General features: G+C 35.7%; 1 protein-coding gene across 8 annotated transcripts in view; it reads left to right on the forward strand.

Annotated features, from left to right (window-relative positions):
• The window catches only part of NRCAM (neuronal cell adhesion molecule), a gene marked incomplete at its 3' end in the record, with an annotated part of 65,034 nt that overhangs the window by 17,411 nt on the left and 20,385 nt on the right, over positions 1 to 27,238 (forward strand). For 4 of the 8 annotated variants that reach the window (XM_082013999.1, XM_082014001.1, XM_082014002.1 and 1 more), the window contains exons 8-20: positions 1,832 to 1,975; positions 2,978 to 3,089; positions 3,419 to 3,585; positions 3,669 to 3,816; positions 4,360 to 4,484; positions 6,769 to 6,870; positions 9,815 to 10,012; positions 10,126 to 10,196; positions 11,073 to 11,298; positions 11,576 to 11,691; positions 15,544 to 15,748; positions 15,950 to 16,072; positions 17,068 to 17,244. In XM_082013999.1, coding sequence (XP_081870125.1) covers positions 1,832 to 1,975; positions 2,978 to 3,089; positions 3,419 to 3,585; positions 3,669 to 3,816; positions 4,360 to 4,484; positions 6,769 to 6,870; positions 9,815 to 10,012; positions 10,126 to 10,196; positions 11,073 to 11,298; positions 11,576 to 11,691; positions 15,544 to 15,748; positions 15,950 to 16,072; positions 17,068 to 17,244 — 1,914 coding nt within the window. Of the gene's footprint in view, positions 1 to 1,831; positions 1,976 to 2,977; positions 3,090 to 3,418; positions 3,586 to 3,668; positions 3,817 to 4,359; positions 4,485 to 5,368; positions 5,399 to 6,768; positions 6,871 to 9,814; positions 10,013 to 10,125; positions 10,197 to 11,072; positions 11,299 to 11,575; positions 11,692 to 15,543; positions 15,749 to 15,949; positions 16,073 to 17,067; positions 17,254 to 27,238 lie in introns of all 8 variants that reach the window. The other 4 variants (XM_082014000.1, XM_082014003.1, XM_082013998.1 and 1 more) reach the window with 3 other exon arrangements.

Consider the following 27,238-nt stretch of genomic DNA (forward strand, 5'->3'; position numbering starts at 1 on the left):
AGAACAAGCTGCAGGATTGAGGGGATATGAGTGGAGGGAAGCCCAGAGCCCGGGGTGGGAAGTAGCTGTGACTGGAACGGCCGTGGGCAGATCTCCTGCCTCCTGGGAGGGCGGTTGTGCCTATTTTCCATTTAACAGTGATTTGTATGCAGAAACAGAACGCTTCTCGCAGCTGACTGGCCTGCCTGCTGGGCTACTCACCTGCTCTGTCTATTTTCAGCCCATGAATCTTTTAATGAAAATGGCATTTACATAGAATAGGAAGCGCGGTGGAATATGGAACACAACAGGAAGTAAAACGAAAGAGGAGAAAAATAAATGCCAGAAGCCCAGAGAATAAGCATCTAAAATTCCAGGAGTACCTTTTTCTTCCTTGCCAAAATTTGTGAATTTGTGATATTGATTTGAACTCAGGGTGATGGAAGATCAGAGTTAATAATGGAGTCGAATACTGTTCTTGAAGCATCTGTTTGGAAATTGATGTAATTACTTTACATGCAAAATGACCTTGGATTCACCCAAGATAGAAATACCCTTAAGCAGGAGCACAGAACTGTGGTCCCCTTCATCTGTCCCCTTTCATTCTTCTCTCTTAGAGAATTCAGCAACAGATACTTCAGTAGATTTGAGAAAATGTGGGAGAAATTTCTCCTTTTTCTTTACAGATGAGTACTGAGAGATTATCTGAAGCAAAAGGCTTTGCCACTTAGAAAAATGGATGCTAATTTATTTAATTGATCTTTTCTATGAATCCAAAGACATGAGAAATGATTTTATAAGAAAATGTCTTCCGCAAATATACTTATTTTCTCAAGTTCCAATAATATATATGGGTGTCAATTTCAATAATGCAACCAAACTATTATGCATTTATGTATGCATATACTCATTTATTTTTAATATTAATATATAAATAAGGTCACCATTAAATTTCAGTATTAATAAGACATTGATGTGTTTTGATTTAATATTTACTTAAAATAAACTCTCCTTTGTGCATTTTTATGCAGTGCGGTATTACAAGCTAAGTTTTTTCTCTGTTATACCTGTCTAACTCCATCCAGTTGTATCATAACTGACAGCTATTATTCTTCTTCAGTAATATCTCAGAATTTTATTTTCAGTTACATTCTCGATTCTTCTGGGATGCAAGAGATGTTTGACAGCTTAGGCTACTACAGAACAGTTAAAAAAATGGCGTTTAATTCTTATAGAAGGGAAAGAGTGCCACCTACTGAATTACTATCACTGCTTTTGGGAAGACTAGATTTTCTGTGAAAGAATTACTTTTTTAGTTTAGAATTACTTTTAATTACTTAATTACTTTTTAAAAAATAATTTTCAACTGAGTAAGGCTACTTTTATGTTTGGATAATTATTTATGGTATAACAACTCATTTGAAAAGCTGAAACCTTTAAGTCACAGAGGATTGTAAAGTTGTAATGTCATTCTAACTTAATTTTCTTTTGCGCTCAGAAATATTTCCTTATTTTTTCTAGATATTGTCTGTATTTGCCTGAATCTTGTCATATCAGTATTTTTCGTCTGTAATGCATGCAAAATACGACCTCAGCTTCACTACTTTAAAAAACAAACAACAAAAAACCCTCAAAAAATGGGAACTCTACCATCCAGAGTTAATATTTGTAGAATTGGAAGAACTTCCGTAATCATATTGAAATTCACATCTTAACCAGTGAACAGTCACCCAGGAAAATGGAAGAAAGGGCATACTGGCCTTCCAAATTGTTTCTTCTTTTCAAAAGTATGAAACATTTTATTCAACAGCAGTTTAGGAAAAACAAATATTTTTTTTCTTTACACCAACAGTTGCACCAGAAGATCCTAGCAGAAAGGTAGATGGGGATACCATTATTTTCTCACATGTGCAAGAAAGGTCAAGTGCTGTCTATCAGTGCAATGCTTCTAATGAATATGGATACTTGCTAGCAAACGCATTTGTGAATGTTTTGGGTAAGAAACAGATTTTCTATTTTTCAGTTTTCTTGCATATTCAGTCATTTCCTGCTATTACACGGATTGCATGCTCAAGCCTCGCTTGAGGTCTTTACTGGGAATGGACGTATTTTTCAAGCCCTGTAAAAGGCAAGGGTATACATATATTGTTTTTTGTAGGATATTCCTGAATTTCACTATTCCTGAGTAAGAAGGATAGTTGTAAAAGCTGGAAAAACTTGGAAGAAATTTTATCTCTTTTTTAAAATTTATTTATGTAAATCAAGCAAATAAAAGCATAACAAATAAGGCAGCAATTAATATTCCTTAAGTTAGTGTGTTTCGGTACACTTTCATTGGTTGTGGGTGTTTTGAGTCAGTTAAATAGATGATTCTAAATTGCTAGTGCAAGGGGACATGCTTATGCATTTGTCTTGAAGGCCTTCCAAGAATGTGTTTCTAGTTATGAGTTATTGTGGCCTCTCTAATTCTTCTCGCTGAATTTAACAAAGGCAGTAGCAAAATCCTGGGCAGAATGTCCTCTGAAGTCTCTCCTGCAGGAGCTAGCAGATCTTTTGATTGAGAGACACTGTCTTTTAAATGAAAGAGCTCTCTTTGATTCCATGGTTCCTTTAAGAGATGTAGGTGTTTCACCCAAAATACATCTTAGCTTCTTCCTGCCTGCAGGTTTGTTCAGAATTATATAGTTCTATCTGTTGCCAGGAGTTTCTCATCTTGAAGTACATTCTGATTTCAATTTTCGAAGTGAAATCATTGCCTTTGGTGCCCATCCCTATTATTTGTAAACAGGGAAGAAGCATTTGTTTTTCACAAGATAATTCTCCTACATCAGTGTTTCCTCAGGCTACTGGCAGTATAATGTATTTGGACCTAGTCTGAGACCAGAAATCACTTCAGAGTGAATGTATGTTAGCATATAATTCTTTAGGCCACTCTTGATGTCGTAGTATTTTGTATTTGCATCTTCGTATCTATATCTGGATATTTTTGTCTTTTCAGCTGAGCCACCAAGAATTCTAACTCCTGCTAATAAACTGTATCAAGTCATCGCAGATAGTCCCGCATTGCTAGACTGTGCTTATTTTGGTTCACCTAAGCCTGAAATCGAATGGTAAGCTATGGTCATTGTGCTTAAGTTACGTAAAGAGCCAGTTATAGCCGTGGAAATGAACATTTAAAGCTTTAAAACTGTTTTTGCTCTATTTACAATTTTAAAATAGTGTATTTTTAAATATATGCTGATTACAATATGCTAATACAATACTACATATATTTAATGTAACAACAGTTAAGTTCTCCTTACAGAGTCAAGTTTACATTTCATTATGTGATTCTGTCTCCGTTTTCTAACATGGCAGTCCCAAGTTTGCATCTTCTGATAATAAAATACAACAGAATTTAACTATGAAGTTGGATAATGATATTACTTTTTATATAAAGGTTTAGGGGAGTGAAAGGTAGCATCTTGCGTGGAAATGAATACATTTTCCATGATAATGGAACCTTGGAAATTCCGGTGGCTCAGAAGGATAGTACTGGTACATACACATGTGTAGCAAGAAATGAATTAGGAAAGATACAAAATGAGGTGCAACTGGAAGTTAAAGGTAAGAAATGAATCACTTTTTCATCACAGGCCAGCATAGACTTTCAGACTTTCTAAATATCTAATAGTCATTTTAAATTTCAGATCCAACAATGATAATTAAACAGCCAGAATACAAAGTGATTCAGAGATATGGCCAAGTTTCATTTGAGTGTATAATAAAACATGATTCTACCTTATTACCAACAGTTATATGGTTGAAGGACAATGATGAACTGCCAGATGATGAAAGGTATGGACAAAATAATTTTCCTGTATTTTTAATTTTCTACTTTCTTTTGTCTGCTCCATTTCCTGATCTTTGCAAGGAACATACTGACCTATTGACATTTTCCAAAGCAGACTGATAAATATCATCACTATCACATGTTTGGTGATTAAAGGACTGACTTAGTGTGGTGAAATTGTTAAGATAGATTTCAAAATAAAATGAGATGTAAAGATTTTTAATTGTGCACATTGACTGTGTATATCAAGTCTGAGGAGATAATTGGCGTAAGAGACCAAAGGGGTAATGGAAGATTGCTCTAGATCACAGATAATGTAAAAGTTGCTTTAGTGTATATGGAAATAAAAGCACATTAGAATAGAGAGTTACTGTGGGAAGATGGTCAAGAGCAATGTAGAAAAGGCTGACATAGTCCCGTAGCTTACATTGCTGTCTTGGTATTTGCTGAAGTACACAAGTATATGGGATTTGGGAATGTCTTATGCAAGTTTCTTATAACAGTACCAGTTATTGAAACATCAGTGGCTGAATCTATTGTATTTACAGGTTTCTAGTTGGTAAAGACAACTTGACCATTATGAATGTAACTGATAAAGATGATGGAACATACACTTGCATAGTTAATACTACTCTGGACAGTGTTTCAGCAAGTGCTGTGCTTACTGTTGTTGGTAAGAATACTCTCAAACTTTATGATAGAAGAACTGTGTTTAATTACTGTTAAGCATGAAAACAACGTTAGATTTAAAATTAAGAGCACAAATACAGTTTTAGTTTCTAGGACAGGACAAAGGGAATGTCACCTATTTGTAAATATGTTTCAGTTTTTTAAAAATGTAGTCTTACCCTAAAGTTTGCCTTTGAATCAACTACTTACAAAAGGATTGAATAGCTACAGGGCATGTTCCGTTTCATGCTGTACAGGGGTTTTTTTTGATCATATCTGAGCTAACACAGTAAATTACATATTGCAGAGTATTTGAACATAAACATGTTATTTCAGGAATCTCTTTCACAGCTCAATTATGCTTCAGAAAGACTGAGCATGCGTGGTTGTATGACTTTCAAAGGATTTTCTTTTTAAATTAGTTCTCTCTGTTAAGTTTCTATGATTGCAGATTGTTGTAAAATATGTTATTTTGCTCCTTCTCCCAATTGTAAGAAAGCTTTAAGTAGATGTTCTGAATGATTCTTACCTGATTTCAAGCTGAGATTCAAAGTCAAGTATGCTTGCATTTTAAAATTGTGTTGTTATCTTATGCCTATCCAGAAATGACATATGACAAATGTCTAGTACTTTGTTAAAAACTTTTATCATATTGCTTACTTTATTTATTTTTTTGATCTATCCTTATTTTTAAAATGAATAAAATATTCAAGAATACTTTTATAACTTTTCAGTGAAAAATTATCAAGGTATTACTTAAAATCAACCATTTACTCAAAATACGTTAACTTTTCTTTGTGTGTCATGATTATAGTCTTTAACTACCTACAACATTCTGTTTCTTTGGCTACTAACTGATTAAATCCTTTATATTAATGTTCTTTTCAGCTGCTCCCCCAACTCCAGCTATCATTTACGGTAAACTAATATGAAGTTCTCTTTCTACATCATCTGCCAGATATATTTCTCTTTTGCCTATTGCAAAGTGCAACATCTTTTCTTTTTTTCCCTTTTTCCTGTGTGTGTGTGTGTGGTTTCATCCTATTTTACCAACTGCTTCATTACTGGAGTACTGGGCTTTGGAATTTTACAGTGCAGGCTGCTTTGTGTTTTAGGGAATAAGTAATTTTCAGAGACAAATTATTTTTAATTAAGGTTGGTTACAGTGTGATAATGTTTTTCTCACAGAGAACACTGTAATGCAAATTAGTTATATAATAAATGAGAGATCTAAAAGGTAAACCCACCTGTTCATTGAAAGCTAATTCACTATCAAAGAACTTGCACCAGCCAAATTATGCTATGGTTTTACATTGCTTGTGATGACAGCTTTGTAGGCCTGTTGTGCTTTATTTCATAGTTTGTCTTCATTTTAATTCACTGTCATACGGATAGGTCCATATTGACCAGTTTGGTTTATAAATTATAAAATTGCTAATAAGCATTTTAAAATTAAAGCTGAAATTCCAAAAAAAATCTGTCAGGTACAGTCTTAAATTTGATAGCGTACAGCCTTTAATTTGGTAGCATTTTCTCTGAATTTGGATTTTAAAATGCAATATAATATGCCTAAAACACTTTTAAGTGTGACTTAAGCACTTTTATGTAAAATTCTCTCTCATTAAGTGAAAATGCTTATGTATTCTTAAATGAATTTACTCATTAGTCTTGATTTTTGTGCAACAAATCATATAATGAATTCTTTTCAGGAATTTGGAACAGACAATTACATCTTTATGCATTATGAGGATGTAGATTAACAGCTTGCTTGGTATTTCAGGATTTTCTTAAAACTACAGCAAAAAATAAATGACTTAGTAACTTGCAATTTCTATTTGAACTACACTTGTTTTAAATTCACATGCAAAATATTTGTAGTGATTCTAGAAAAGCTTCTTTGATGTGAATGCTTCTTTATTTTCTATATTTTATTAAATATTCCTTGTTACAATGGATAACCACCCATAATCATTCAGAGATAAACTAAACACACATTTCATAATTCTTTGTATCTCATTACATTTTTATACCACATTGCAATCAGACATAGATAAAATAAAATATAGATTCTTGTTAATGTGTAGAAGTTTCCAGATACATCAGTTCTCCATTTTATCTCTGTTTTGTAACAATTGCATGCTAATGGTCATTAAGTCATGCTTACGTAAGTGAGTAGATCTGCTCTGCTGTATTTGTGGAATTCTTTTGATTGTAATGTAAGAGTTTTTTCAAAGATGAAACGACATATTCTGGTGTGATTATTTACTTTGTGTTCATTTGCTTTACAGCTCGGCCAAATCCACCCTTTGACTTGGAATTGACAGGTCAGCTAGAAAGAAGCATTGAACTCTCATGGATACCAGGAGATGAAAATAACAGCCCCATTACAAGTACGTTTGTAGCTATTGCATTACATCAACATTACGTTAACTGTTCTCAGATTCCAAAGAGTTCTGAGATAAATTTTGTGTGCAGCATGGGAGAATGGAAAATTCATTCACTACAGTTGCCATTTATTTACATAACAAAAATTCACTGACTGTCTTCTACTAAACAGCTGAGCAAAAAGACTTATTAACTGCCCTAAAAAGCAGGCTTTTGGATCAAAAGCCTGTGCTAGTTAGCATAGAAGTTGATACTCATGTGAGCTGTCTGACAAGGTCCAGTCTTATGAATATGTAGAGAGTAGACTTCTTCATTAGTTGAGTTAACAGTTACTCATACATGCTTCTGAAAGAGAGAGCTACTAACATCTTGCATTAACTCTTTTGGTATTCCCATGAAATTGAAATAACATCAGTAGCAGTATCTTTAGTCATTATCCATCACTACTGATACAGAAGCTTATTCTTCATGGAAATTTAAGGAATATAGTTCTGTTTTTTTCTAGTCCAAACAGTTGAAGAAATAAAGCATATCTATAAACTTTTGAAACAGGACATTGATCTTAAATGCTATTGTTCCTCCCAGTAGAACATGATGAAAGATACTCTTGCTTATATTGAACAGAGAGAGTGGAGGGGGAAAGTAGGGGCAAGGAAGAAGGATGTCACTGTTTGTCTTCCAAAAAATAATAGGATCAGAAAGATTTGTCATGGCAACTTTTTCATTATGAGCAAGTTAAGGTAACGCTTTAATTATTTATGCAGTGTATTTTTAGTTAATAATTTCCACAAGTTACAAAGACCAGTGTACATGTTATTTTTGGAGTGAATGAGTTAGGCTGATTTATTGGGTGTTACTCTGCACACTCTGATGCTGGTCAGTATCAACACTGAACACAGACTGCAGGGATCAGGCATCTAGAAAGGAAGTTTTGTAAAAAGAGAATTTCAGAAATTTCAGAACACATCAAAGATTTTGCCTGCATTTTAGTGAAACACCAAGGGATTTTGATGAAGTTTTACACTTTCAGACTTGTCTACTATATATAAACTAGTAATATACTTTAAAAAATATAATATATAGAAGTTTAATGTACATAGTTGAATCGTATTTAAGTTATGGCTTACTCATATACTGTTGTATCAGTATTTTCATTTTTTTCCAGACCAGAAGACACAAGTCTTACCTTTCTATAGGTATGAGATCACACTGTTTTAAAAGAGATGATACTAAGTGGTGTTGGCTCATGTCATATTTTTTCTAGAAGCAAGATATTGAGTGCACTCTGATATTGGAAGTTGAGCTCTTCTGACTAAATAATGCTGGTTTTAATTATGATATGCTGTGTGGTCCTCTGAGAGCCTGCAAAATAAGGCATCTGCTTCATACGTAAGCCTGTTATTGCTGCTGCTGCTGCTATCACTTCAAAGTACAGATCAAGACTCAAAGATAGCACTTCATTATGAGAGATCCCTTTACACAAGTAATATGATTGACATGCTAGAATCTCTCTGAAAGCTCAAATAGATCTTTTTTTTCCTTGAAGTCTCCTATAAATTGTTCTACCAGAGTTGCAGGCAGAATACTAGTTACTAGGGAAGCAAAAAGCAGTAGTGAAAACTTTGTCGGTGTGTTTTTTTTTTTAACATGTGATGTTCTCACCTTTTCAACAAAGACTTTAGTCCAGAAAACAGCCCATCGCAAGACCTTTATCCCTGAGTGCACAGCACCAGCTATAACTCAAGCAGTAACTTGGGGCCAGTTCTACCTCTTCCTTACCGCTCAGGTCAGGATGAAATCTGCAAGCCTTAAGTCCAGAAGGCTATGATTAGTATTATTTTACTTCTTGAATATATTGGCTCCTCAAATTGTTGTGCATTATTTCTATGTAGTACTTTAAGTATTCTTCTAAAAGCAATTTCTAGATGCCCCTCAGAATTTCATTAGTAGTGCAAACAGGATATATTACGAGTCATATACTGGCTCCGTGTTCCCACCTATACATGAGATATGGGAAAATATTTGTTAAATAACACACAGACATTTGATGCTCATGCAAATTGTGTATATCTAAACTTAAGGTTCCATGGAATATACTCAGACTATGCGTTCTTCTCTCATTTTATTTATTGCATCCTAACAATTCCACTTAAGTATTTCAAAATTTATATCTCATATCTAAAAGCAGGAAGCCTTTTTGGCTGTTTCACAGCTGAAAAAAAAAAAAAAAAGTCCTTTTGTCTTTGATAATGAATATGTTTTTCTTTTTGGAGTTCTACAAACCTGTTTATCCCTGAGGTTATATACTCTGTAGGGTCTTAACAGTAATCATCGTAATGTTCACACAAAGAGCTCTCAAGAAATTTAGCTTCTGAACATACATCCTTTGACTTAATTTAAAGATACTGAAAAGTGCTCTCAAAAACCTTCCTCAAGTATTTGTTCTTAACTTTAAATAGTTCTTCACTAAGCCAGTCTCACTGGGGAAAATGGAAAACTCAAGAGTTTTAATATTGTATAGATACTACTTACTGTCAGCTTGATACAACTAAGACCAATATATTTGTCAGCCAAATGTTACCTTTACATCAAAATTACAATCTTGTCCCATTTGCTTGCTGTGATCATTCAAGGGTTCCTGTTACATTAAAATCCAGTACCTGAGAGAGAGCTCTTGTAATAATGTGTTACCTGACAAGTAGCTGCATTAGTGAGAATACCAAATAATAAAGTAAGAGTGTTTCTATTACATTTCTACCTAGACGATACTTTTGAGATCAACATTATAGATTTGTGTTTTGGTTTATGTACTTATATTTCAATTTCCATTATTTTTAAAACCATTGTTTGCATCACTTTTTTTTGCTTAGCTCATCCAGAAATGCCTACACTGATCTGAGAATGTGTTGCAAGTTTTGACATAAAGTTGGATTCCATTCCTCTTTACAGACTTTGTGATTGAATATGAAGATGGGCTGCATGAACCAGGGGTATGGCATTACCAGACGGAAGTTCCTGGAACTCAGACAACAGTACAGTTGAAGTTGTCTCCATACGTCAACTACTCATTCCGTGTGATAGCTGTCAATGAGATTGGCAGGAGTCAGCCGAGTGAACCATCTGAGCAGTACCTGACAAAATCTGCAAGTAAATAACTATTCCCGCTTACCAGTAATTGATTTATACAATGAATGGCATTGAATTTGCTTGGAATGCAAACAGCAGTCATTCTTGTTTATGTGTAAATGTTTTCTTTTTAGATCCTGATGAAAATCCTTCTAATGTACAAGGGATAGGCTCAGAACCTGATAATTTGGTAATAACATGGGAGGTAAGTTTGGTTTTTTGAGCTTTCATTTGTATGTTTTCAGGTCTGTAAGAGGCATTTTTTTAAGAGAAATAATAATGATCTAACTGTGAACACACTATGAGAATACCCAATGCGTTGCTTGCTTAAAATATTCTTGAAAAAGAGTAAAATCCACATATTTTCTCATCTTCATTTTCAAGGAAAAGCTGCATGCATTATGGGAAAAAAAAACAATTCACAGTGCTCTGTATTCCTTGAGTGATTTCTGAAGATAATTAATTTAGTAATACAGGATGTTTTGCTGCCAATTTAGGAGAACTTAAATATGTAAATTGTGGTTTATCTCAAGTAGACTCTTATTTTGACAATGAATTCTAATGTGAATACTAATCCTAACCTCGACTTTTGTGATAAACTAAATTATTGTGCATTCTTAAGTGAAAAATTTTTGTGGAAAAGTTTTCTCTATCACGCCCTTACTGTCGTGACAGGAGCTCAAGGAGAGCCATGCAAAACCAATTTCCTACCCCAGGCAAGAAGTATTGTCTAGGGAACACTGATTATAGGGAGTTGGTGTAAGTCCATGTTTCCCTCTTCCACCATTTAAGAAATATTTGAAAACAAATACATATACAGAAATCACAATGTATGGTTGCATGAGAACTGGCCAGAATCACTATTCAATATGTTTTGTACTAATAAATGAAAAGCAACTGAAATGATCTCCTGTAAAAGCTAAATTGCATAGCTTGGAAATTTCAGCACTCTCTGTTGCAGAACACAGTGGTAATTTTTCAGTAAAATTCTGAAGAAGAATCAGTATATTTCCTTTGTGACTTTGGATTTTTCAGATGCAGAATATTTTTAAAACAATTTCATTTACTTTTTTCATTTCAGTCTTTAAAAGGTTTTCAGTCTAATGGACCAGGGCTTCAGTACAAAGTCAGCTGGCGTCAGAAAGATGTTGATGATGAATGGACATCTGTTATAGTTGCAAATGTATCTAAATATATTGTGTCTGGTACACCAACTTTTGTTCCCTATGAAATAAAAGTACAAGCTTTAAATGACCTGGGATATGCACCAGAACCACCAGAGGTGATTGGACATTCAGGGGAAGACTGTAAGTTTCGTAGTTTTGACTCAATTGTACTAATTAAAAGCAACTAAATATGTAAACTAAGTGAGTATTTAAAATAGTAAAATATTGAAAAAGGAGGATAGTAATTTTTTTTTAATTAAAATGAAGTAATTTGGAGATAATAAGGTTTAATCGTACTCTGTAGTATTAATCCTGAGGTCTGCTTTTTAACATAGGAACATTTTAACCTACTCCTTGAATGCGATGTTCGTGTGGCGTCTCATTCTAACTGGGTACTTGTTGCATCCTTTCCACACAGTGCCAATGGTTGCTCCAGGCAATGTGCAGGTTCATGTTATTAACAGCACGTTAGCAAAGGTGCATTGGGACCCAGTTCCACTAAAAACTGTCCGAGGACACCTTCAAGGGTACAAAGTAAGTACAGTCGAAAGTGTTTTGTTCCTCGTTTATTAAAATACATCACTTTTTCTATATGAGACTGTATCCACATTGGAGTATCTGACATAGAAGAGGGCTCTTGCTTTTCACTGAGCTCACAGGTTTTGCTGACAAGAGCAACAGCATTGATGCAATTCATTTGAAGTTCAGCAATGTTCCAGCCTTGTAGTGCTAGTCTCCTGTGACATTGTCCTTGAAGAAAAATGGGATTTGTTTGCAATTAAGTTTGCACACATTATGTAGATTTTAAAAACGATAATAGTTTTACAGATCTTATTCCAAAAGGATATTCAGCGGATGAGGAGAAATAGTTTCTGTAGGAGTCTCTTCTAGGTCTAATGCTAAGATTACTCATATTCTGCCATAGCACGATTAATCACATCTTTAATTCTGAGGAAACTGGCCACTTGCTAGCTTATGCTGCATACTGTGTCTTTTGGGGACCAGGAAAAAGCTCAGTTTAAAAGCTCCATTTAAGGAGATAGGAAATAGGAGAAGATTTGGGGTGTACATATAATTGAAGGAAACTTAGTATAAAATAGTGTGCTGGCTTTGACAATAACTGAGAAGGCCTTGTTAGAGACAAAAAACTACAATTAATAGAGAATGGAAGACAGAAGGACTTCAAAGTTAGAAACTGGGGAAACTGGTATCCGTGGAGGACAGGGAAAATCTGATGGCAAAAGTTGCTTCAGATGTTGCACGAGAAGCCCATCAGAAAAAAACCCAAGAGTGGAAACTGCAGAAACATGGTAGACTGCTTGTGGAGGGAAGAGTGGAATGAGAGGCTATACTGAATTCCTGTGCAACAGTAGAAGAAAATAAAACATATTTAGTTATCTGCTCCTCTGCAAGAAGCTAATAGATATGTTCTAACAAAACAGACTAGTTACACAGCCTGAACTAGGTTACTTCATAAGAGAGACTAATGTAAACTACTTCTGTTTAAATGAAAGGAGGAAAAAGAAATATTTAAAAAATGAAAAGAGACTATCATACTTACAAATACTTATAAAATGGAGGACTAACATTCAAGCATATTGAAACCAAACTTCAGTGCATTACAGCTGGTTATCACATGAATGCAATATGTCCTGGTATGTAGATATCACTTATTTGGCACAAAATACCACCGTCCAGAGAGACTTAAGCTAGTTCTGTATGAGCTAGCATAATTATTTGTAGTGAGTGCAGTGCTTTGCCCTAGATAATAAACTCTTCTGAGCAACAGGACTTACTAGTCTGTTAGATGTTTATCAGTTAGATGACAGTCTCATATCAACCTGGTATTTCACAAACAAATGGGCAGCCAAAAGAAAATGTCCATTATATGAAGATTACAGAGTTAGAATTTAGTGAAGTTAATGCTTATTTTTAATCCTGTTACAGCAACACTAAGGCTCATAATGCAAATCGCTAAATTTCTGTTGAAGACCATTAATAATACAAAAAAATCCATAGACACAAACATCTGCCCATACATCAGGTGTTAAGTTCTCACTCGTCAAAGGCATGGTTATGGTGAGTTGTCATCACCCCAAGTTTACAGAGATTTCTTTTTCCTCAGACTTGGAATCTCTGAGGGGTTTTTTGTGTCCTGTATTTGCTAATGGGTTGCACACTTTCATCTCCAGTTGGTCTAAGGGGTTAGTCATGCCATGATTACTTCTGTTTAGTGTATTAGTCCTTCTCTGCATAAAGTATGATTATTTTCTGTGGGGATGAGAACCACACATTTACACAAAGGTAAGCAAAACTGAAGCTAAACTAAGTTAGTCAAAATCATAAGTAAAACAAGGTCAAGACAGGATTGGCAACAGACCTGACTACTGAGTAGTTTTGCTGTTATGTCTAGGACAAACGAGACAATGGTATATCCTTGAATAACTTGCAGATGCAGCAGAAGTTTCGTAATTAATTTTTGCAGATACAACTAAATCAAGCTAAATTAGGTTAAAATTAGCGTGATGTATTCTAAGATCTAGTGGATAGTTGTTGTTATAAAGCTTTCTCTGAATTCATGCTGAAAACTTCTCATGGATGCCAAGTATGCTTTAAGTGTCTTAGTTATTGACATAGCTTACAAAGTACATGACTATCTCTTTTTAAACACATCAGCAAAATCCTACTATCAAAGTCAGGCTTTCCTAATTAATAACATTATTTCAGACAGTAGACCAAGATGCAGTGTTGCATTAAGGACACATAATAAAGAGAGGGGTATTTCTCTAAAGAGTCACATCATGAAGACAAATGTATGAAGAAAGCAGGAAGGCATCTAACTAGCAGCAGTCTACAGCACATCACTCATATTTTGCTCTTGTATTAATCTAGCTATTACTTGATACACTGTGGTACATTAAAGCATTTCACACCTACAAAGAATTTTTAAAAATTATTCTTTTCATTGTTACTGCTGCCATTTTTTCTGTTATTCTTACAAATTCAGTGGTCATTCAATACAGCATGTGAAAAATGTGATGCAGTCTCCTTTACTGTCATACTCCTCTTCCAAATCACTGCTTATCAAACCCAACTTATTAAAGCTGTCTTTTAATTTCAGCCTGGCTAGTGACAAGTGATGACCCAACTATAATAATGTGCTTTGTGAAAAGTTACTGGCTAAGAATTCTTAAAATATCATTAATTATACCTGATGAGTTTCAATACTAATAGTACCAACACTTCAAGCTTTTGTTAGCCTGTAAATGGCTTTCTACACTAGTTGGTAGGATGAGAGCTACAGGATGACAGCTGGCGGTGTTGAAAAACATTAACTCAAGCCATGTAAAACACAGTGGCACTTAACAGTGATTAGTGTGAAACGATATGTTGTTAGCAATAGAAAGCTGGTGTTATTGTAACATTGCTTTACAACTATCTAGTTGGGCTTTGCAAGTCTTAACAGTTCCCTTTTTAGAATTCATATGTGAAATCCCAGCTTTCTTAATTAAAGAGGTGTTTTGCAGTTGGCCGAAATGGAACCAGAATTTTACCCATTTACATTGCTTTATCAGTTTTGGTGTGTGATCATACATACATGAAAATTACGCTGTGAAAAATGAACATTGATATATTTGAAGGTGACAATACGGAGTAACACAGATCTTTGTAGGGGCAACTGTTAATACCTTTCCAGATATCATGGTAGAGAGACTGTGTAGTAAAGAGAGTGCAGTCAAGGTAATTACCTCAGAGGCACATCTGTAGTTTCTTAGAAACTCAATCGCAAAATGGACCCCAGAATCTTTGTGGTCTGATCTAATTGTCACGTAAATGGAGGAGTAGTCTTCTGTCCCTAGGTGAAGATCATTCCATGACTGTAACCTCAGAGTCCTTTCAGAACTTGTGTGTTTTTTCAGCCACGACAATCTATTGGTTTCTTTCCCATTTAAAAGTATCTACTTAGCTTCCACATCACAGGGAATAGCATAATCAGGTGTATGACATAACAACGTGGCAAAGTGCAAGTCTGCTTTGGCAGCTGTGTAGACATCTTACTGCAAGAATGGATGGTATAAACGAGTCCTGCTTCTCAGACGGACTTGCTAACATAAGAATCATCATACTAATGCCATTCCAAATCACAACTTGTGTCAAACTGGCCTTGAGCATTAGCTGAACTGGCAGGTTCACCCAGTTATGTAGACATGACTGTTTCTGGACAAGGTCTGTTTCTGGAGCAGGAAAGCTCTATACTGTGTCTCACCTGAGCTTATTAAAATTGCAGTTATTCCTACCTAAAATTCATGTATATTCATGGAAATGCTTAGAGTTTATAAAATCAGAACACCTAAACACTCACTGTAGATTTTCTTTTGCCTTTAGGTTTACTACTGGAAAGTGCAGAGTCTATCCAGAAGGAGTAGGCGGCATGTAGAAAAAAAGATCTTGACTTTCAGGGGAAACAAGACTTTTGGAATGTTGCCAGGGCTGGAGCCCTATAGTTCTTACAAGCTGAATGTTAGAGTTGTTAATGGTAAAGGAGAAGGACCAGCAAGCCCAGACAAAGTATTTAGGACCCCTGAAGGAGGTATGAAATGAGAAAGCTAGAGAATAAACTTCAATGTGGTATACTCAGAAATAGAACACTAAGGGTATAATTGCTGAATTTGCATCTTTGATGTCATAAAATAATAATCTGGCTCAATACAGTAATAGTCTTATGAACTAATAATTCATGAGCTGTTTTAAGTTAATCTACTTTGTATTTACTGTATATTCTTCTTAAAAGTTCCTAGCTCACCCTCCTTTTTGAAGATCACTAACCCAACGTTGGACTCTCTGACTCTGGAGTGGGGTTCACCTACCCATCCAAATGGTGTTTTGACATCATATATACTGAAGTTTCAGCCAAGTGAGTTAATTATGAACATATAACTCTAACTTAGACAATATGTCTACCAAATAGCAATCCACTTATTAAGAAAAAATTATGGTAAATTTATAATATACAAAAGATATGATTGCATTGTAGATGTCAAGTTTGAAAAAGGTTAATGTATTTTGACACTATAGATGACTCTATCTGGAAAACTTCACTTGTTCAAGTACAAGGCTAGCATTTTTCGATTACTTTTATTTCTTCAAACCAAGCTTCACAGAAAAATGGAGATGAAGTCCTACATATTGACAGCCAAGTTAGAAGCAAGATACTACCACTTACAAATCCTATATTCTAGCCACAGAGAAAATATCACTGAAGTAGATCAAAATACATCCAATTATATTGTTCTCTGCTTCTTCAATTTTCATGATATTTTGATTTTAAAATGAAAAACTCACAAATGTACCATTTACTCATATCAGAGCTATAAATCACTTCCGTAGGATCCCCATGCCACTGCTTACTTGCCCAGAAATTTGTCAGCAGTGACACAGAGATTAGGAGATTTGTGTGCATGGAACAGGTGAAGGAAGTTTGTTTCCTTCCACTTACCAACTTCCACTCTTCCTTGGCATTAGATACAAGTCACTTTAGTATTTTTTTCCCTAAGCATACTGAATTTGTTATGAGGCAGCTAATTTAGAGTTTCAGAATTTTTTAATGATCAGTGTTTCAAATGTGTTCAGATGGTTTGGATTCAGATACTTACAAGAATGGAACCTGAACTTAAAAAACTTGTGGATGTTTCCTATATCTCTGTGTTGAATTTTAGCCCCTTGCATAGATCCTTTTTACACAAAGATGGCTTTCTTTTGAAACTTTAGATTATCATTCATATAACCTGAAAGGAACAATGCAGCAGACAAACAGATCAAATAAATACAAATTTAAAAAGTCTGTTTTAACATAATGATGATGTAGGAAATTTTCCTGACTCAATCTTTTTTTTTTTTTTGTAACAACAGTTAACAACACACATGAATTAGGTCCCTTGGTAGAGATAAGAATTCCTGCCAACGAGAGCAGCTTGATATTAAAAAATTTGAATTACAGCACACGGTACAAGTTTTACTTTAATGCACAAACTTCAGTTGGATCAGGAAGTCAGATAACTGAGGAAGCAGTAACAATAATGGATGAAGGTAAGGTTGGTATGTATAAAGAAAACCTATTGACTTTAAAAACCACTATGAATTTTATTACAAGTATTACTACTTCTTCCTTTCATTAAGGAAATAGCCCCTATTAAAGTTTTCTCTAGAGCTTTCTTAACTGTGTCATACACTAATAAAAGATTTGAAATATTTTTTAAGGAAAGATGTGCAAATGTTTTCCACTGTAGTGGAAGCCCAGAAAGAGGTGTAAAGCCCCTCTTTTTGATAGTAAAACCCCTCTTTTTGATATAAACTTACAAGACCGAAGACTGGCTTTTCTGGGCTTCAAAGTTTCATGTAACTGTACATTTTAAGTGGTCTTCCTCCATTGTGCTTCATTGACCTTCTCTGATCACAGAGAAGAATACTGAAATGGTGCAGCTTTATGGCTAGAGGAAATTATTTCTCTTTTGAAGTATACAACAGCTTCTGTGAGGTCTAAGTGTTTTTCACAGGGCTGGCAAAAACTGTAACTTCAAAAAAGCTGCAGAAATAAATTTGTCATCTATGGCCCCAAGTAACTGGTGGCATTGTATAATATTTCAGTACTCTTAAGTATATTGTCCAATCCTGTCACTATTGATTTTTACATTTATAGCCATTCTAGATCTCTGATTTTGGCAGTTCTTTTGTTGAAGGTGTTATTTATTCAAATATGAAAGCTTAATAAAATAAGAGTAATTCAAATGGGAAATTTGAGCGGAATGCCTTTTATGATTTTGCACAGCTTAATATTAAAAGTCCATTTTGATACCATCTTTTCACATATTTTTAGACTTAGTAAAATTATAGTTTATTGGAATTTCCATAGATGAGTTGGTATGCAATACAATTTCTCCAATCGTGTATTAAGGTTGCATGTGAACTACATTTATTTTAAATAATGAATCTAAACAAGCATGAGCAATAAAATTTTGTAAATGCATGTATATTAATTTTTGTCTTGTAATAGTCTGTCAGTGTTCAGCATCAGTGGATTGTTTCTAATTTATTTGAATTAATACACTTTATCTGGTCTGCATGCTTTCATGGTTTATAACAAAATTATATATGTATGTTCCTTTTGGTGTTGTATCTAATTATATAGTGTTCCTATTCTTGTTTTCCTCCATTAAAGCTGGTATTCTCCGTCCTGCTGTAGGTGCAGGCAAAGGTAAAATGAAACTGCATGATTTGTTAATGTGTGGATTTTGCAGTGTTGCAAATGGGGAAATTGCAGTGGTAAGGACAGAAAATCTTGGACTACACATTGCTGTACAAATTATTAATCAGTGCTGGAAGAAAACATTTGCAGGTTTTGTTGTTTGGGGTTTTTTTTTGTAAAAAAAAGAATCCAGAATGCTTATTAATACTTTTCATCTGTTTATTTTGCCACAGAGTTCCAGGGGAATTCATTAGCTTTGCTTCAGCAAAGTCTAATTATTTCTAAACACTTAACAAATGTATGTCACTGCCATAAATATTCAGGATCCAGGTGCACTAGCACTGATTAGCTGGAGTAGAAAAAACAGCACTTTTGCAAAGGAGATTTTTTTACTGCCTGTGCCATGTGCATTAGTTGTTTTAAAAAAGTAGGTGCGTTCTTTTTCTCACTGATGATTAATGCTACCCATTTGATCATATTTATTTCATTTGCGAGCCAACTGTGCATAGGAGACAGATGACTGACAATACCCCCTGTATACTTCTCAGTTTGAGTATCAGATTGAATGTACAGGCACATGGCTTCCTGCTGGCTTAGGTTCACAAATCCTGTGAGTACTTGAGGACATTCCAGTGAGTGGAACCTATTATCATCCTTATTCTTGAATCCAGTCATATCTAGTTCTTTATGATGCAGTTCTTCTGTCAAACAAGGGTTCTTCACATTTTTGCACACAGTTTTTATGAATTTTGACACCTTTACTGTCAGAAGCAAAGATTGTCCTGAGGACTGTTAGGTAGCTATGAGTCAGAAAGGTGTCTCTATACGTATGTGTCATTTTATCACAGAGGTGTTATTCACACTAATAAACATCTGTACTTCAGATTCTCAGACCGTAAACATCCCAAATCGAACTCTGCACATGAAATACCCAACATTTTTTACAAACTTGAAAGAGACAGCATAATGGTTCTACGTATATTTTCTTTGCACTTGATTATCAGGTGTTTTGAAGGATAATAGCCATAAAAAAGAACTTCATTCACTCAGTCTGGTATAAATCAGATTCTATATATGTACGTGTGCATGCATCTGTGCATATATAATATATATTTATATATGTATATACAAGTGTATTCTAATATCAGATGTATTTCTGGTAAGTGTATGGCACTGTGGATTTATTTTAATGACAAGTCTTTCTTACTGTTTTTAGTCTAGCTGTAGCTAAGTCAGCATAGATTGGAACAATCAAACTGGCTTGTAGTCCTGGACATTAACAGCAGAAATGTAAATTAAGTTCTCATTATTTATAGCCGACTATAAAAACTCATGGAAGGAAAAATGGATTCTCTGTGTGAAACTGAGGTCTAATTATAGCTGTATCACAATCTGTGGCTAGCAGAAAGCATCTTATTTGTAAGATCAGCTGGAGCAGCTCACATTTCAGAGCTGTCATCTCAGATTTGCTGAAAACTAAACAGATGTCTTCGTTTGGTTCCATGCCGTTTATGGTTTCAAAGTTTTCACATATTCCTGTAGCATATACCTCTTACAATTGCAAAGAAAACTTCGGAACTGCAAACAGGATGGAACTAAAGCCATGACATCTGTTAGGACATCTGAGTTGCTGCAGGTCTGAGATGAACGTTCTCAGTGGTTACTTACATTAACATGATTAACTGTTTTGCTGCTGATCAGGGGCTATGAGGAAGGGAAAGGAGGATCATATTATCAAGATCAAGTGCCAAATTATTTGGTCTCATAAGTGGGTGGATTTGGAAGATAGAAATACTCAGCCCACTCAAGAAGAAGTGAATTCACACCCAGCAGTGAATTTTTACACCTCCATTAAGTGCAGGAGGGCCTATACGTATATAAAGTTCTTACTAATGTGGACCCAAAGCTGAAGCAAGGAGGTGTTGAAATTTAGATATCCTTAACTTTTTTATGATCTGTCAGAAAATCTCAGTTTTTCATTTTGAAGGGCAGAACTTACCAGGAAAATGTAATTATCCTTTGTATTTCAATTTGAGCACATTCATCTTGGAAGTTAAGATGAAAATAAGTCCCAGATTCAGGCAGCCTAAATTGCACTGAAATTTCTGTACTTGGTGTTTTCTGCTGGCTAGCTGACCATGGAGACCTGCAGCTTGACCAGCTAGAAACATGAGACACAAGATGCTGAAGGAATTCAAATCATCTAAACCTGGGCAAACTGTGCAACTTGTGACATATTTCACTTCTCAGGGCAAAACTATATATTAAAGTGTAAAGGGAAATATTGCTGTGGTAAATCTAAGGATCTTAGGGTGTCTCAATATTTTTATTGCAGTTCTTGACACCATGTGTCTTTTGTCATCTTTTTAGACAGGCGTGAACCCTTCGTTGTCTTTTACTACTTTAAAACCAATGAAAGTAACCACAGTCTGCTTACTGCTACACTTGACACTTATAATATTTGTCCCAACTGAGTTTGATTATAATGACTGTACTGGTGTTAAGTAAAGATATCCAGTATATTCTAAACATATAAGTAGAGAAGCAAGTTTTGTGTATTTTTCCCATAAGGTAAAATAACAATTTTAGATGAAAACATGAAATATGAGGTCAAGGCTAAGGGATTTAGATAAAGGAATCTTTTTTTTTTTTTTCTGTAGGTTGAATAGAATTTAGAAGCTCTATTCAAATGGGGGGCAATATAAGGAAGAAATTATTGTCTCCCTACAATATGGGCATCATCCTAATAAAAAAGTCATTTAGACAAACAGTGCCATTGCATCAAGCAGCAGAAATGCAATGGATCTTGGCAAATTACAAGAACTGAGGTTTTTTCTTGTCTAAGGGAAACTTAACAGAGCAGTTCCATGTCATTCTCTCACAAGCCACATGAGTAAATCATGAGACACGTTATTTTACTAGACAGGCAAGCTATCCTGTTATAGTCGATGCTCCTATTTGCCTTGAACTATGTTTTTTCCTAATACTGTGATGTTATGAATGACTTAAATTTGATCAAATTATGGCACAACAAAGAAAAATAATTGTGTTTTTTTCTTAGCAACCTGTATTCTAAGTGTCTGAAAATTGCATGTACTAAACTTCATGTATTATACCCAGATAAGCAGTATGCACTGATATTGACATTTATGTATTGACATCTAGCAACAGGCATGAGGTAACAGAGGTGTGAGAAAAACTGGGGAACCTGATTATATATAGAATAAGAACCTGATTATATTTAAAATAATTACAGTAGCAGCTGGAAAGTGACTCAGGTGATCACTGGAGTCAAGTCTTTCCTACCCTTTTCCATTAGACATTTTAAATATCTGGTCTATAGAGGAAGGAAGAGAAAACAAATTTCACCAGTGGTAGAAATGAAAGTTCATGATTAAAATCAACTGTTACAGGGGCTCATTATTGGGTTTGTTGTAAGCTGAAGTGTAGGGAGTCATGGCATGACGTGTCACTCTCATTTCACAAGCCATCTTGGTTCACTTTTCAATTTCTTTTTGATTTAGTCAACGTTTTTATTTGAAAGCAAGGTCTTGCAGTCTGCATGCACACCAACACTGGTAACTGGCAGTCCTGAACTGCAATTAAAATAAGGTTGTGAGATCACAGTCACCTTTAACTGAAGGTAATGCTTCCTGTCAATGCGGTTCTCAGTCTGGTCTGCCTTCTTCATGTGAACTTCACATCTCAAGTATTATTGACAGAAATACTTTCATTGCAAGGGAATAAAACAAATAGTCTAGCCTTCGGGTTTGAAATGCTTCTTTATTTTCTGACTGAATCTCCAATACATGGCTCTTCACTGTGGACTAGCAATCATTCTCAGCTGTGTTCATATCTCTGATCTCTTTGTAGAACCATATATTTTCCCTCCTTCGTGGAATCATTTCACATAATGTCTCCACATTTTTAGCTAACAAGTTCAAGCTGTTTTTTCTTTTCAAGTTGATTATAGTATTTTTATACTGCTCCTTCAGCCACTCCCTCCCTATGTACTTCTCCGTGATGTATCTATGTGATTCTTTCAGTACAGCCCGATATGCAGAACCACTATTTTGTCCACCTTTAAGTCTGCTGGGAACAATGATGATGCTTGGCATGCTAGACTAGAGAAAATGATGATTATAGCAATGCAAAGTTTCCTGCAAATACCTTTCGCTTTGTGGACATCACACAAAATCCATGCCACGCTAAATGCTTATCAGTGAAATGATTTCTTACATTTCTTCTTTGTCTTCTGTATTTCTTGCACTACAGGAATGCTCTTGTAATAGCCTAAATAATCTTAGAAGTCACTAATTCCCATTTCTCACTGCCAGAAATGGAATTCACTCCTACTGTTACACCAAGGCTTGAATTTCATACTGTAAAAGTTGTAGGCTAAAAAGCACACAAAAGCAAAACCCTCCTCTGTGTCTTACAGGCTCTGGTGGAATCTATTATGCTTTTCCTTCATCTTTTCTTGGGGGGGTTCCTTTGAATTTAATTTTCTCTTTATATATGCATTTTAACTAATTGTCTATAATATATTGCTTTGCGGTTTTTTTCCATTTAACACCAATATTCAGATGTATGCTTGTCACCTCCCTGCCATTTTTTCTTGGACATCAGGTGAATCCCATGAAAATTCCTAAAGTTTAGACACTTTGGGGACTATTTAATTTATTATTCTGCTGAACTAAATCTTGAGAGAGAGTACCTATTCAGTTGTTAAAATCTGTTCATAGAATCATAGAATACTTTGGGTTGGAAGGGACCTTTAAAGGCCATCTAGTCCAACGCCCCTGCAATGAACAGGAACAGCTTCAACTAGATCAGGTTGCTCAGAGCCCCGTCCAACCTGACCTGGAATGTTGCCAGGGATGGGGCATCTACCACCTCTCTGGGCAACCTGTGCCAGTGTTTCATCACCATCATGGTGAAAAATTTCTTCCTTACATCTAGTCTGAATCTACTCTCTTTTAGTTTAAAGTCATTGCCCCCTTTAAGTACTGGAAGGCTGCAATAAGGTCTCCCCAGAGCCTTCTCTTCTCCAGGATAAACAACCCCAACTCTCTCAGCCTTTCTTCATAGGAGAGGTGCTCCATCCCTCGGATCATTTTTGTGGCCTCCTCTGGACCCGCTCCAACAGGTCCATGTCTTTCCTGTGCTGAAGGTTCCAGAGCTGGATGCAGGACTCCAGGTGGGGTTTCTTCAGAGTGGAGTAGAGAGGCAGAATCCCCTCCCTCAACCTGCTGGCCACACTGCTCTGGATGCAGCCCAGGAGATGGCTGGCCTTCTGGGCTGCAAGTGCACATTGCCGGCTCATGTCCGGCTTTTCATCCCCCAGTATCCCCAAGTCATTCTTGGCAGGGCTGTTCTCAATCCCTTCATCCCCCAGCCTGGATTGATGCTGGGGGTTGCCTCGACCCAGGTTCAGGACCCTGCACCTGGCCTTGTTGAACCTCATGAGCTTTGTACGGGCCCATTCTTTGAGCTTGTCCAGGTGCCTCTTGTCATACCTCATGTCATGTCTTACTAAATTCTATTGAATCTGCAGCCCAAATGCAAGTGTGTTATTTGGAGGAACTGTGTTCCTGAAAGGCTAGAAGATTAAATACAACTCTACAAAAAATTCCACCTAAGAAAGCACGTGGAGTTAACTTGAAAAGAAAGGAAAATTTTACTTTGAGCCTAGGCACCTTTCTCAACAATTGGGAAATGCCTTTTAGACCATATCTTGCTACAGGAATGAAGCCATACTCAGAAGTGCCAGCTGAATTTTGCATTGTATCGTAGCGTGAATAAAAGTGCTTAATTAACTGGAGGTAGCTGAACAAAAGTCGATCTGTATAAAAAACGTAACTTACTAACGATCCATTCCCATCAGTTTTAGAGCGACGCTTTTGCCAGCGCTGCTGCACGGAGCCCTGCCTGGTTACAGATCAGGAGAGCACAGTGCTCCGCTGCTGAAAAAGCCCTGCTCCCCGAGACAAAGCTTTCTGCCCCCACTTTTACCAGCTGGCGCTTGCACACGCTGAGATTTCTGCCAGCTGACAATTACACATTTTGCGTTTGCGAACAGTGCGGGGAAACATGTTGAAGAACTAAGAGGTTAATTATAAAAGTGCGCTGATTGAGAAGACAAGAGTCTGTTTAGATTGGAGACAAGCTTTGAATGTTGTAACTACTTCGACTCTAGGCGTTCATCACCTCAGGATCCATCAGCCAGCCATCTTTTATCTTCTTATGTGTGTGTTCACGTTGCAGATGTGACACATTTAACAGACTTAACCAAAACTTTCCAGACCTGATGGAAAATTAGATCAAGCAGTAGTGAGAAAGAGGGAGAAATAAAAAAAAAATTATTTTTAAAATAAATGTGCTACTGAACACGTTTCTTGGTGCACGGTATTCAATAGGAAAAAAACCATAACTTAAATCTAACCAAATACTACACGTGGATAAATTTATGCTAACAGCTGTTGTAAGAATCAGATGAGAGTACATCTGATAAATGTGAGCTTAAGTCGGTCACTTGAGGGGATTTAGAAACTAAGACACCAAGAGAATGAAGGTAATTTTCAGAGCCAACTTAATTGTTATATACAGTCATATCAACAGAAAGACATTTACCAGATACCAAGTCTTTAATCTAGCAGGCAACTCTTTGATCAGAGCAGAAACTGGAAATTTGAGATGGAAAAAAAAAACCCAGAACACAAGATATGATGGAGGTTTTACAGGGAAGGTGATTATCGAATTTGCTTAGTAGTACAGAAGCTGTCTGTCCTCTGGAGTCTTTCACACAAGATGAGACAGTTTCCTTCATCTCCAAGTGCTTGGGCATGAGGAGGGAGAAGTTAGGTATAATTCTGTGCAATTCTTTTTGCAAGAGTTTGAAACAGATTATTACTAATAATTTCTTCTGTCTTTAACGTTGCTGACAGCTATCAGTCATACAGTTGTGCTGCTAATGAGACATCTTTTGTGGAAGAGCAAAATCCAGGAACATACGGGTTTGAAAAAATACAATTTAATGAAACAAAACAAAGTCATATTTAGAATATAAACCAATTGTTTTCTTGGTACAAAACAAATGCTTCCATGCTGATTGTAACTAACACCTGTTCCTATGTGCAAATGGGGAAGGAAGTTTATATATCCTGTCGGCAATCTCAGACTCTGTGCCCTTCTAAATTTAGAGCTCGCTATTCTTTCCTCTTGCTGACTTCAAGTGGCACAGAGGAGCAGAATCTAATCCCCTTGCATCACGATAGTGTATATGGTTACAGACTAGATTTCCCATAGACGGCTCTAGCTCTGGTATTTCTTAGGGGTTTTGTTGTTGACTTAGGAACCTTGATGGCTTTTTTTTTTTTTTTTCAATCCAGTGCTTTCTATTTGATTTTGTTCAGGTGGTTTTAGCCAAGAAATAAATATATTCTTTATTATCAAATAATTAAATTTATAATGAAATAATATATTCATCATCGGTTTTGGTTGGCGAAAGAAATTATATATAAAATATACAAGCACAACTTACCTGCAAAGACGTCAAATGTGGGAGTAATTAGTTTAATACAGATTGAAGACTTGAATGACTACTACTGAAATAGAGTTAAGAAGAAAAATTTGATGCAAATATGGGGATAAAAAGTCTGATATTGTGAAAATTTGTAATCATGAGGCTGCATTTTCAGGAGAATTGATGGAAATTGCATCATTTAGGTATTTTTTTAAAAGACTCAGAAGGTAATTTTCTAGACATAGTACTCATATTATTTAGTCTGTGTTAGGGTCTTGTATGGAGATTTATTTATTTTACCATGCCAAAGCAAACCGTTTTCTCTTTGAATCTAATTTGGAACTTCTTCCAGTCAGCCATATGGACAAGGCCATCCTGCTTTGAGGGGAAAATAATTTAAGTACCTAGATAAAAATCTATGCAGCACCTCTTTCCTTGAGAACAGGCTTTTGCCTGTTTTATTTTCTGGTGTAGGTGAAGCCATTGGAATTCTGCCATTTGTCTTTACTGAGACTAGGTTTTCACCTCTGATGTTTCATGGTCCTTTGGGAAGTACTGTTAGTGTTGCTTCCAGCAGAAAAGATATTTTTAGCAAGACAGAAATGTCAGTGACAAACCAAATGAGGCATTTTCATTGAAAACTAATGTCATGCCTTCGAGTAGCATCCTCTTTGTATCTGCGCTATTACACTATTAGAGCTGTTAAAATCTATTTTTCATTAATATTAGGCAAATAAAAGTACTGAAATATATGTCCATTTGTAACAAGTATAATTGGAGAACAAAGAATTAAGGTATGAGCAAAGACGTGGCTAATACAAGGCACTGAAGAGAGAAGCACTACTTTTCATAGACGCGGGCACTAGGCGTATCTGTGAAAAGTACTGTTGTCTAACAAGAATGTCAGCAGTAAGACACAGTACCTTAGAAGGAACCCCTTCTTGCATTCCAGTCATTTGTGTCCTTCACAACAGAGTATTTTGATACTGGCTTTCCAATATCTGAGGTCCAATGTTCCAATGTCTAAAGGTGCCATGAACCCGTAACGAAGCTGATTTTAGGGACGTTCTGTGAAAGTAAAGGTGTCAGTATACACCTACCTCACTTTGTTTTCAAATACATGTGTATCACTTAGCCGTTTCATATTTTAACGGGTGAAACTAATTGAATCCTGCATGAACTTAGAGTGTGCATGCGTTATTCGTTTAACAGGTAAGGTTTTACTGTTATTTGAATGTTACTTTTCGATGCAAAGTGTTTTCACTCTTTATTTTTTCTTTCCTACTATCCCTGATGGTGAAGGATATTCAGAA

Source organism: Phaethon aethereus (assembly GCF_964289735.1).
Source record: "Phaethon aethereus genome assembly, chromosome: 1".
In the NCBI taxonomy this organism is placed as follows: domain Eukaryota; kingdom Metazoa; phylum Chordata; class Aves; order Phaethontiformes; family Phaethontidae; genus Phaethon; species Phaethon aethereus.